A 12,209-nucleotide genomic window follows, 5' to 3' on the forward strand; every position below is an offset into this window, starting at 1 on the left:
GTAGGTGGTTGCACCTGGTTTTGGAAAGTGCGCACAGATTTTGGATTACTTTCTTGCGCCTCAATATGAATAATTTTTTCCATCGCATTAAGGTGTTTATCAAAAGGGAGAAACTGTAAAACAGTCTCTAGAGGCGTGGCTGGGCCCATAACCCAGAGGTCGATGGATCGAAACCATCCTCTGCTACCAAGATGATTAATAATTAGGTCTGCCACCTCTGCTGGGCAGCGGAAGCCATGGGCTTTCTACTATCCTGCAAAGAATTGCATATCCCCTCTAAATACTCAACTACCCCAACCTTGTGTCTGCTCATGACAGTTTTAAACAGTCCAGGCAGTAGCAAACTCAATAATTAGAAAGAAACCCAGTATTCAATAGATATAGTAAGATAGTTTATTAGGATCAGCATCTCACCCAAAGGTAGTACAGGCAACCAAGTATTCATATGGTAGTGTCAGGTTCTCAGGTTCAGAGCCCGCGGGGCCGGGCTCTGGAGCAAACGTGAGCCCTTGGGCTGCTGACGAGGAGCGACAGCAGCAGGCAAAACCCACCAACCAACGCTGGGCAAGCACACCGGCACCGGCAGGGACTGCAGGCACCGCCCAGCGAGCCGGAACACATGGACTGGAATCCCCCGGACTGGAACACACACCGGACCGGAATACACTGGACTGGAGCACACCGGACCGGAACACACTGGACTGGAGCACACTGGACTGGTCCCCCGGACTGGAGGACACAGGACTGGAACACGGGACTGGAGCACACTGGACTGGTCCACACAGCTTCACCTGCACTTAGCTACTAAGCCCCCCAGAAGTTGAGCTCCTGGGTTCGAGTAGCCGACAGGACTTACTGGATACCGGATGACATAGGGACCAGGACTGGAAACAGAAGTGCTCCTAAACCTAAACTGATCTACGTGCTCCCAAGTCCTAAACCAGCAGGAGTGTTCCTAACAGTAAACTGACAAAAGGACTTCCTAAGCCCTATACTAAACAGGAGCTCCTAATCCCTGCTCAAGAAAGGAACTTCCTAAGCCCTAAACTAACAGAGCAGGGAACTAAACACAAAGCTAACACAGGTGCTACTAAGCACCAAGCTACAAGCAGAGCTTTACACTAATAAGCTGAACACAGAACTAACCAGCTACCTAAGCACTGCTCTAGCAAGCTAGATACAACTAACAAGGTGCTTCCCAAGCACTACTCTGGCAAGCAACCAGAAGAGCTCCGAGCACTAAAAGGGAAGACAGGGGAGCCACAAGGAAAAAGAAGGGAAGCTAACACATAAGCCAAAAGTGATTCTAAATCACCAAACACCAACAGCAAAGACTGCAATGCTCCCAATAGGACAATCCCAGAAGTACTTCTAACAGCAAAATCTGCAGTGTTCCTAACAACACCAAACCCTGAAGTACTTCTATCAACAACAGAGCTTCCAAAGCCCTACACACAGCAATGCTTCCAAAACCAAGAGGGAAAAGCAGGGGGACCAAACACACAAACACCAGTGCACACTGCACTAACACTAACCTGGACCTTAGCAAAAGCAAGCAGGGAAACTAGACACAGAGTCAGAAGTGCACACTGCACCACCCTACCTACAGCAAACACCACTGTGCCAAAGGCCCTGAAGGAAACAACACCACTTCCTTATCAAGGCCCTCCCTGATGATGTCACACTCCCTAGACCTAGGCAAAAGCACACTGACCCAGAGAGGCCCAACCCACACCAATGCAAAACCGTGAAACACTTGAAGCCAGTACACCCAAAGAGAGTTAGAGCAACTCAGGCAACACACACACAGGTGCAGTAGTAAAGTAAAACAATTAACCCCATGCTGCTGGAAGCTGCCAGCACAGAGAGACAGAGCCAGCTCAGAAAGGACAGAGAAAGAAACAGAAGCCAGCTAAGAAGCTGACTCCCAGGAAAGAGGTAAGTTGAGAGGGGTTCAGACCCCAATCATAACAGGTAGAACAGCACTTCACGACACATCTGTCCAGTAGTGTGCTGGTAAATGTTTAACAACAGGCTCTCTCCCCGGTCCACCTCTGTGCTCCCCCCCCCAAATTGCAGAGCTGGCTATAGCCAGGTAACGAGCCTGGGGGGTGGGGGGCAATGCATTACGCCAGGAAAAAAAAAATTAAATGATCCCAGGTTCCAATCTAATTCATGTTTAATGTGGGATAAAATGCCATAAATAAGTAAATAAATATAAACTTTTAATGTTGAGCACCTGATTCTCAAAGTGGACATATTCCAAACACTAAAATGAAAATAAAATGATTTTTTCTACCTTTGTTGTCTGGTGACTTTGTTTTTCTAATCATGCTGGCCCAGATTCTGCTATCTGTCCTCTAACTCCGTTTCCAGGGCTTCCTTTCCATTATTTTTTTACTTTACTTTTCCAGGATCTCCCCCCCTTCCACCTTCTTCTGTGGCCAGTATATCCTCCATCTACTTTTCCACCATATCCAGTGTCTCCCCCCTGATCTCTCCTTCCACTTGGCCTCCTCTCCAGCATCTTCTCTTGATGTATCTTTTCACATGGCCGATGGCCTCCTCTCCAGCATCTTCTGCCAATCTCTCCTTCCATCCACTTCTAACGTCTACCCACCTCCTCTCCAGCATTTCCCCAATGTTTCCTTCCACCCGCTATCCCGTTTGGGTAGAGGGTGGAATGGGGGAGGGAAAGAGGAGGTGTTAGATGCTTGTATCCTACATGCCGGGGTGGGGTGGACATGGTGGCAATCCAGTGCAGCAAGCTTTAGGTGCTTAGGTGCCCCTACACTTATCCCCTCTCTTCCATCACCGTCTCTTCCCTCCCTTCTATACAGCACACTCTATTCACTCCTCTGACCAGTATATTCTCTTTCATTTTCTCTTACCCCCTCCGTCCAGATGTCCTCTTTCTCTCACCTCTATCCAGCATCTCTCCCTGACATCCTACTTGCCCCTCGTATGCAGCATTCCTCCTTGTCCTTCTCTCCTTTCCATGTCAGCATCTCCCCTATATCCCTGCTCCTCCCATGTGCAGCACACCCCTTCTCGGTCCTCATCCCTGTGCAATGTCCAGTACCCCCCTCTGTTTTTTCATTCCCCCTTGTCCACCATCTCCCCGGTCTTCCTACTCACCTCATGTCTAGCATCATCCAATATTCCCTCCTTCTTCCAAGCCAGCAATTGCCCTCACTCAACACCTTTAGAGGCCTATCCCCTTTCATCCAGTTGGATGGAGTGTTAGGGAGAGATGCTGGAGGGAAGTGAGAGAAAACAAGAGAAAATATACTGGGCAGAGGAGTGAAAATAGAAAGAGGGTGCTGAACAGTAGGGAGGAAAGAGAAGGTGCTGGAAAAGGGGGGAAAGTTAGCAAAAAAACAAACTAGGAAATAATAGGATGCCCCTCTCTCCCCCATCCCGAGTCCAGCATTGCTGTTTCCCCTCTCTCCTTCCACCGCCCCCCCCCCCGAGTCACAGCACCGCTGTTTCCCCTCCCTCCCTCCCCCCCCCCCCGAGTCCAGCGCCCCTTTTTGTGTCGTCCCCCCCCCCCCCCATCAAACCTGCTTCATCAGCTCCTGTAGCGACAGCACTCCCAGAGCTGGCATCAGATTCCTTTCCTCTACCGTATCGACTCACTCCTCCAGCTCAGAGTCAGACACTTCCTGTTTGCGCGGAGGACAGGACTTCGTGACGCAAGCAGAAGGATCCGTTGCTGGGCCCAATCAAGCAGTTTGTTGTTGCTGCTGCAGTGACTGAGAGTGGTGTTGGGTTTGGAGACTCTGGAGAGGGAAGCGTGTTGTGGAACGGTGAGGTGGGAAGGGAAGGGAGAGAAGAAACTGCAAATTTTAAAAAAAAATGTGCCGGCTTTGAGCAGGGAAGGGAGAGTAACACATTACCGCCGTGTTGCGCCGCCCCTGGGAGCCGGCTCGCCTGCCGGAACAACCGGCTCTCAAGAGCTTTAAAAATTTAACAACCAGCTCTTGCGAGCCGGTGTGAGCTGGCTCCAGCACACCACTGTGTCTGGCTCCAGTCTTCTGAAGTTTTCTGATTCTAATACCCTCTGGGCTGCCCTTTTTATACCATTTTGGCCCTCTGCTGATGTAAACTGGCTGTCAGTAGAAGTCTCCCTTTGACTCTTCTTTTCCTAAGGAGACCCAGCCACAACACTGGGAGCAGCTGGATGGGGGGGGGGGGGGGGGGGGGTGAGGGACCTGGCACCACTAGGTATTCCCAAGCCAGTCCCAAGTCCAGGGAGCCCCCCCCCCTCCCATACTCAACTGCCACCATAAATACTAGTGCAGGAGAGAGTGGCTCTGAGAATGACAGGAACAGTAACTGAAAATCCAAAAAATCCAGATGTGGGAAATACATTTTCCACCTGCTACAGATAGGATACAGTGTTGTTTCACTGTAGACTGGCTCTTAAGGCACAGTGAAATTCTGTGCCCTCTAGCTCCACCTGCTGGCAGATGGGCATAACCCACAAGTCCTGAATTGATCTGTGCTACAGCAAAGGAAACAGTTAACTCTGCTTACTAGCACCTGATGATCACAGACGTTCCCTTTGATTCTTGGGAACTTGAGCATGTCCAATTGTAGTTATCTCAGAATTAACAAGAGGTAAGAGAACATGAAGACTGAATGAGAGAGGCAGGAGATGCAAGCTTAATTCTCAAATTGTTTCCTGCTTTCTAACCAGCAGGACTCAGGATATTCTATTTGCTGTGATACTGTCATCCGGGAGAGACTCCCAACACTACCACCTACTCATGACACAGACTGCACTTCTGCAGCATTTGACAGGGAGCCATAGGCCACGTCACTCAGGTAGGAGGTTGTCACCAAGTCATTCAGATAACCAGGAAAGAAAAAAAGAGAAAGCAAAATCTTGATTTCAATACATACATTTATGGAAACCACTGCAGCAAACAAAATAGATGCAATCAGTTATGTGTACTGTAATAGCAGTTGAGTTCTAAAAATTCTCCTCCACCCAAATAATCCAAAACAAACCATTTTCAGATATTTAAAAAAAATGTTATAAACAAAGTAGCTTTATTGTAGACTTCAGTGCTAGTCACAGCACAGATACACAAAGCTGATTATAGTTTGGATTTCAGAGGACAGAAGGATGGATAAAAGGGGCAGTGCTGTTTCAAGAGGGTACAGAGCCAAGGAGTGGGGATACCCTGTGTGATTCTACTTATAGAACTCATGCTCCTGTTCATCCTTCTTGATAACAGTCTTGTATGCTTTTTCAAAGTCCTTGGCCAACACGATGTAGCGGTTCTCCCGCACAGCCAGCATGCCACCCTGGGGATGGAAAGAAAGAAAAGGTGTAACAGGCAGTATCACAGGATGTACTGACAACAGAGACCCAAGGAAGGCAGTTTCACAATCACTGGCTCTGTGGGCTGTACAATCCAGTGTACACCAACAGCACTCTAGAAATCCTATGACCAGCACAGGACTTAGATCTTACCTCCTGGCAGATGGAATTAATGTCAGCACCTGAAATCTTATCTGGCCGAGCCACATCTGAAACATGCAGTCAAAGAAGATATGATACCCTCCTAGTAGTCAGTGTTTGACATCAGAGGGAGCAGATGTTAAATAGGCAGCGAAGTGAAAGGCAAGCCACAGCATCCCATAGCTCCTGTGGCATTAAAAATTAATTTTAACAATTTCTTTACAATCCCCTGTCCCCCTCACCCCCGAGGTCCAACTTGCCGCAGTCCACCCAATGCTGAGCGCGGCAGGCAAGTTGGAAAAGGCTCAAAATTGAAAACCAAATACAAGAGCAGTAGAGTGGTGGTGGAGTAGCCCAATTAATTTCATTATATTCCACTCTTATCCAGAGTAGAGCACAATATACACACATAATAAAATCACAAACATATACATAAAAAATACAGTCAGACTTATCACAGCACTGTGTACCAGTGTTCCTTCTAACGTGAGCTCATGAGCAATCGCTCATACAAATGGGGGAGCGTTGCTCACTTCTAGTCCAAGTTCGCTCACTGTTTTCCCCTCCACCAATGCCCTGAAAGCAGGTACAGCCCTCGCAGCCTGGGTGTATAGACCGGGTGGCAGACATGCTTGGGTGCTGCTGGGGAGGGGGGGGGAAAGCTCGTCTCCAAGCGCTTCCTGCTGCCTCTGTTCCTTGGCCAGGTATGGATGTCAGAAGGGGCGCGCAGAGCAGGTGATATGATAGATCGGCTTCCAGACAGCCAGATCTAGAATGCCAGAGTAAGGAGGCTCAGCAGTCTGTATACGAATTCTGTACTATATGCCATACTGTGACCGGCTTCAGAGCTTTCCTCTCTGCCATGCTGTATGCACGATGGGCTCTTTCTTCCCTCTCTACTTCTCTTTTCTGAAGGAAGAAGGCACTGATCTATCCCTGCACTGGAAATGGCAGCTCCCAGAAAGGAAGAAACCTGTCTGGCTCCTGACCTCATTGGGCTTCTCGCTTGCAGAACCTGGTTTGCCTTTACCGGAGTGTGGCAGTCTGGAATGACAAACTTTGCAACAAGGGCAGAAGCTTCCCCATGGGTTGAAGAAAAGGTAAGGAATGGATGTTGTCTCTGTGTGGTCGTAAGTTGGGGATGGGAATCCTCGCCTCTTTCTTGGCCAGTCTGTAGTATGAGTATCTGAAGCCACTTGCTTACTTTTTTATTTGGGAAGGGAGGGAGGGATACAATCCGCGTACCCCTCAGCCAAGAGAAGGCAGTAAATAAAGCAAAATAATAGAAGCTGAGTGAAAGCTGCATAGTGTTCTTTTTGTTGTGTTTTGTCGACCTGTTGCCAATATACTGTGGCTTGCTAAATTAGCTCCTTACATAGCTCTGTGGGACTTCCTTGCTCCACAGATAGCTCTGGGGGCATCCTCCCCTACTTTTTTTTTGGTACATTTGTACCCTGCGCTTTCCCACTCATGGCAGGCTCAATGCGGCTTACATGGGGCAATGGAGGGTTAAGTGACTTGCCAGAGTCACAAGGAGCTGCCTGTGCCTGAGGTGGGAATCGAACTCAGTTCCTCAGTTCCCCAGGACCAAAGTCCACCACCCTAACCACTAGGCCACTCCTCCACTCCACTGTTGGGCTATTTTTGGCGCTCACTCGAGAAAAAGTTTGCATGAAGCAGGTTGCTCCTGACAGGGAACACTGCTGTGTACCCATTATACTGAAATCATCTCCCAGCCTGCATCAAAAACATTGTTTTAATAGCTTTTTAAACAAAATCAAGTTCTTCTGCCTCCTGAAGGTAACTGGCAATTAATTCTACTCCATTGGACCTGCTATGGAATAAATTCTCCCCCTTGGATATTCCAATCGAGAAAGCTGAAAATCAGGCATCTCCAATGTGCACGTTTTGGCTGATACCAATGAAGACAGTCCAATAAATAGAGACGATTCCACTCTGATGCACCATTACTGAAAGTTTAAACTTAATCTGATCTTGCACAGATAGCCATCGCAACTTCTGAATAAAGGGGAAATATGTTTATGTTTGGACAAACCATACAAATGGACTGTAGAATTCATAACCACCTGCAAAGAATGAATATGAACAGCAGGTAATTCAACGTAACCAATATTACAATAATCCAGGCCTGACAAAATTAAACTGCAAAGGACTTAGAAGTGGAAGACAATGTACCCACCATACCTGCCATCTTCCAAGATGAAAGGTATGACCTGAACCATTCCAATACTGACCTCGAAACCTCAGCCAATCGTCGCAATAATAACCTAAGATACAAGCTGTCAAATGCAGCTGACACAGCCAAAAATACTACAAAATAGCCGACAAACTTATCCAACACTTGACAAATCTCATCCAGTGTGGCCGCTATCAATTCTGCAGTACTGTGAGCTTTATGGAAACCATACTGGAATGGACCAAGGCATTGAAGAAAAAAAACAAATGAAATCACTAACTACTGTCCAGTAGCATCCATTCCGTTGTCAGTCAAACTGATGGAAAGCATGGTAGCCAAACAACTTACAGATTATATAAATAAATTCTCAATATTAACACGAATCACAGTCAGGTTTTCGCCCCCTCCACAGCACAGAACAGTACTACTCACTCTCCTAGCCAAATTCAAGCAGGAAATAGCAATAGGCAAAAACATCCTCCTTCTCCATTCGACATGTCTAGTGCATTCGACATGGTAAACCATAATATATTAATAAGACAACTAGATAAGTTCAGGATTGGTGGAAACATACTTAGCTGGATCAAGGATTTCCTAACTACAAGACCATATCAAGTACAATCAACTCAAACATATCATCACTGTGGAAAGCAGACTGCAGAGTACCTCAAGGATCACCGCTATCACCGATCCTCTTCAACCTAATGATGACCCCATTAGCCAAGTCCTTATCCAACCAAGGCCTTAACCCTTACATCTATGCAGACAATGTCACAATATTCATTCCTTACAAATCTAAACTGACAGAAATCACCAACGAAATCAAGATCAGCTTGAACATCATGGACTCTTGGGCAAATGCATTTCAACTAAAACTAAATAAAGAAAAAACACACTGTCTCATCCTCTCATCCCTACACAGTGCAGATAACCCCACAATTATCAACACCCCAGATTACACCCTCCATATCTCAGACAGCCTGAAAATCCTCGGTGTTACAATGGACCGCAACTTAAAACTAGACAGCCAAGTGACATCCAAAACAAAGAAAATGTTCCACTCAATGTGGAAAACTCAAATGCATGAAACAATTCTTCCCGAGGGGAATATTTCACAACCTGATACGATCAATGGTACTATGCCATGTAGACTACTGCAATGGAATTTATGTGGGATGCAAAGAACAAACCTTAAAGAAACTTCAGACTGCTCAATACACGGCAGCTAGGCTTATCTTCAGAAAAACGCTATTTGAAAGTGCAAAGCCCCTTCGCGAAAAACTACACTGGCTGCCAATCAAAGAACGCATTGCCTTCAAAATCTGCACTCTGGTTCACAAAATTATCTACAGTGAAGCTCCAGGATACATGACAGACTTGATCGGCCTACCAACTAGAAACACATCCAAATCAACACGAACGTACCTAAATCTGCACTACCCAAGCTGCAAAGGACTCAAATACAAATCAACTTACGCGTCCAGTTTTTCCTACATAAGCACACAACTGTCGAACACATTACCAAAAGCCTTGAAAACTACGAACAACCACCTAAACTTCCGGAAACACTAAAAACTAACCTGTTTAAAAAGGCATACCCTACCGATCAAACATAAATGCCTGATCTCTGCAACACAACAAAACTAAAGAACGTAATGGACACAACACAACTCTTCCATTGTACGATTCCCTAGTGTGCCTAGTGTGGCTGGGCCACATGAACTTTATCTTACCACAACATCACTTTGTATTTGTTTATACTGGAGTCTGTAACACCTCTCCAGTACTATGTAAGTCACATTGAGCCTACAAACAGGTGGGGAAATGTGGGGTATAAATGTAACAAATAAATAAATAAATAAAATTGACCCTTCAACAGATGCTCCTCAAGGTGCTGAAATACCACCATCTTAGCAACCTTTGCTAACATAGGCAATGACACCACTGGGCAACGATTGCTGAGTATCTTAGCCATTAAAGTAGGATTCTTAATGTTTGGATAAATTGTAGACAATTTAAAAGCATCTGGGACATATCCACTATCCAAGAACTTATTAATCATTACCATCAGCGCAGGTACAACCAACCTGGGCATACTCCTCAAAACATAGGGACTGCAAGATTCCATCACCAACCCTGTTGGGTGGCACAATTTCAATGTGTCATCACCTCTCCGTTACTGGCACAAATGTATCCTAACAATCAACAGACTCTCCAACATCCAAATCAACTCGAAATGCACTCCCCAAATTCGACACTTTCAGTTCAAAATAAATCAGCAAGCACATCCGAAGTCAACGTTAAGCTACATTCTAAGGGTCGTGCTTCTCTGTCAATGATTGAACCACAGAAACAATTCTTTAGGTCAACTCAGGGATTCACCAATCCACTTTTGATAATTACCCTTCTCTCTCTAGATATAGTTATATTCTTGTAGCGTTATCAAATAGCTTTCTTTGACTTCAATATCCCTATTGTTCCTCCACTCCCAATCAGCTTGCCGTAATTCACACCTCAGCTGACGCACGCCAGTGGAAAGATTAAAAGGGGCAATCAGGGAAGAGAAAGCCACAGCAGAGAGATTAAATGAAATCTTTGCTTCGGTCTTCACCGAGGAAGATTTGGGAGAGATACCGGTGCCAGAAACGATATTCAAAGCTGACGAGTCAGAGAAACTGAATGAAATCTCTATAAACCTGGAGTATAAAATGGGGCAATTTGACAAATTGAAGAGTAGAAAATCTCCTGGATAGGATGGTATCCATCCCAGAGTACTGCTAGAACTTGCAAAACTACTATTAGTAATATGTAATTTATCTTTAAAATTGAGTGTGGTACTGGAAGCTCTCCCATTGGACCTCCGAACTACTGTCCTGTCCAATGTCGTGGCCTCGGGAGGAGAAGCCTACTTCACCACTTTGGGATTGAAGGAAATGTACTTAATTGGATCAAAGGTTTCTAACCACCAGAACCTATCAAGTAAAATCAAACTCTAACATATCACCACCGTGGAAAGCAGTCTGCGGAGTACCTCAAGGATCACCATTATCACCAATACTCTTCAACATGATGATGATCCCACTGGCACAGTCCTTATCTAATCGAGGCCTCAACCTGTTCATTTACGCAGATGATGTCACAATCTACATCCCCTTCAGACACGATCTGACAGAAATAACCAATAAAATCAACGATGGCCTGAATATCATGGACTCTTGGGCAAACTCATTCCAACTGAAACTGAACACTGAAAAAAACACATTGCTTCATCCTCTCCTCTCAACACAGCAAGTACAAACCCACAACCATAAACACCCAAGACACACCCTCCCTATCTCAGACAGCTTGAAAATACTCAAGAGTCGCACTCGACCGCAACCTTACTCTCGAGAGCCAAGTAAACTCTGTAATAAATAAAATGTTCTAGTCAATGTGGAGGCTCAAATGATTAAAACCTTTCTTCCCAAGGGAAACCTTTCGAAACCTAATACAATCAATGGTCCTAAGGCATGCAGATTACTGCAATGGAATCTATGTGGAATGCAAAGAACAAGTCACAAAAAACTCCGCACAGCAGCCAGGTTGATATTCAGCAAAACACGCTTCGAAAGTGCTAAACCCCTTCGAGAAAAGCTGCATTGGCTCCCAATAAAAGAACGGATCATCTTCAAAATCTGCACTTCAGTCCACAAAATTATATATGGCGTAGTCCCAGGATACATGATAGACCTTATAGATCTACCAACAAGAAACAGAGTCGGATTATCAAGATCATACCTAAACCTGCACTACCCAAATTGCAAAGGATTGAAATACAAAGCAACTTACGCATCCGGCTTCTCCTACATAAGCGACAACTATGGAATGGCCTTCTAAAAGCTGTGAAAACAATCCATGAGCACCTGAATTTCAGGAAAACACTAAAAACCAACCTCTTCAAAAGGCCTACCCCAACGACCCTACGTAAACCTCTTCAACCAGAAACACAGCATGACTAATGATCGCACTGGACAATACACAATCTTCATCCCTCTGACCCTCCACATTTACCTCATTCGATTCCTATACAACCTTGTATTTGTTATCAACCGACTGGGCAAATGCCTCTGACGGGTACTATGTAAGCCACATTGAGCCTGCAAATAGGTGGGAAAATGTGGGCTACAAATGCAACAAATAAATAAGATTGGAGGGTGGCCAATGTAACGCCGATTTTTAAAAAAGGCTCCAGAGGAGATCTGGGAAATTATAGACCCGTAAGCCTGACGTTGGTGGCCGGGCAAAATGGTAGAGGACTATTATAAAGAACAAAATTCTGAGCATAGTCAAAAGACATGGATTAATGAGATCAAAGCCAACATGGATTTAGTTGAAGGGAAATCTTGTCTCACCAATCTATTACATTTCTTTGAAGGGGTGAACAAAAATGTGGATAAAGGGGAGCCAGTTGGTATTGTGCATCTGGATTTTCAGAAGGTGTTTGACAAAGTACCTCATGAAAGACTCCAAAGGAAATTGGAGAGTCATGGGATAGGAGGT

The 12,209-nt window shown here is 45.5% G+C and overlaps 1 protein-coding gene across 1 annotated transcript in view; it reads right to left on the reverse strand.

Moving 5' to 3' along the window:
• Window positions 1-5,039: 5,039 nt before the first annotated feature.
• PSMC4 (proteasome 26S subunit, ATPase 4) overlaps window positions 5,040-12,209 on the reverse strand; it is a 360,239-nt gene continuing 353,069 nt past the window's right edge. Inside the window, 2 exon segments of the mRNA XM_030212086.1 lie at window positions 5,040-5,316; window positions 5,486-5,541. Coding sequence (XP_030067946.1) covers window positions 5,203-5,316; window positions 5,486-5,541 — 170 coding nt within the window. The 3' untranslated portion in view covers window positions 5,040-5,202.

Source organism: Microcaecilia unicolor, chromosome 8, assembly GCF_901765095.1.
Source record: "Microcaecilia unicolor chromosome 8, aMicUni1.1, whole genome shotgun sequence".
In the NCBI taxonomy this organism is placed as follows: Eukaryota; Metazoa; Chordata; class Amphibia; order Gymnophiona; family Siphonopidae; genus Microcaecilia; species Microcaecilia unicolor.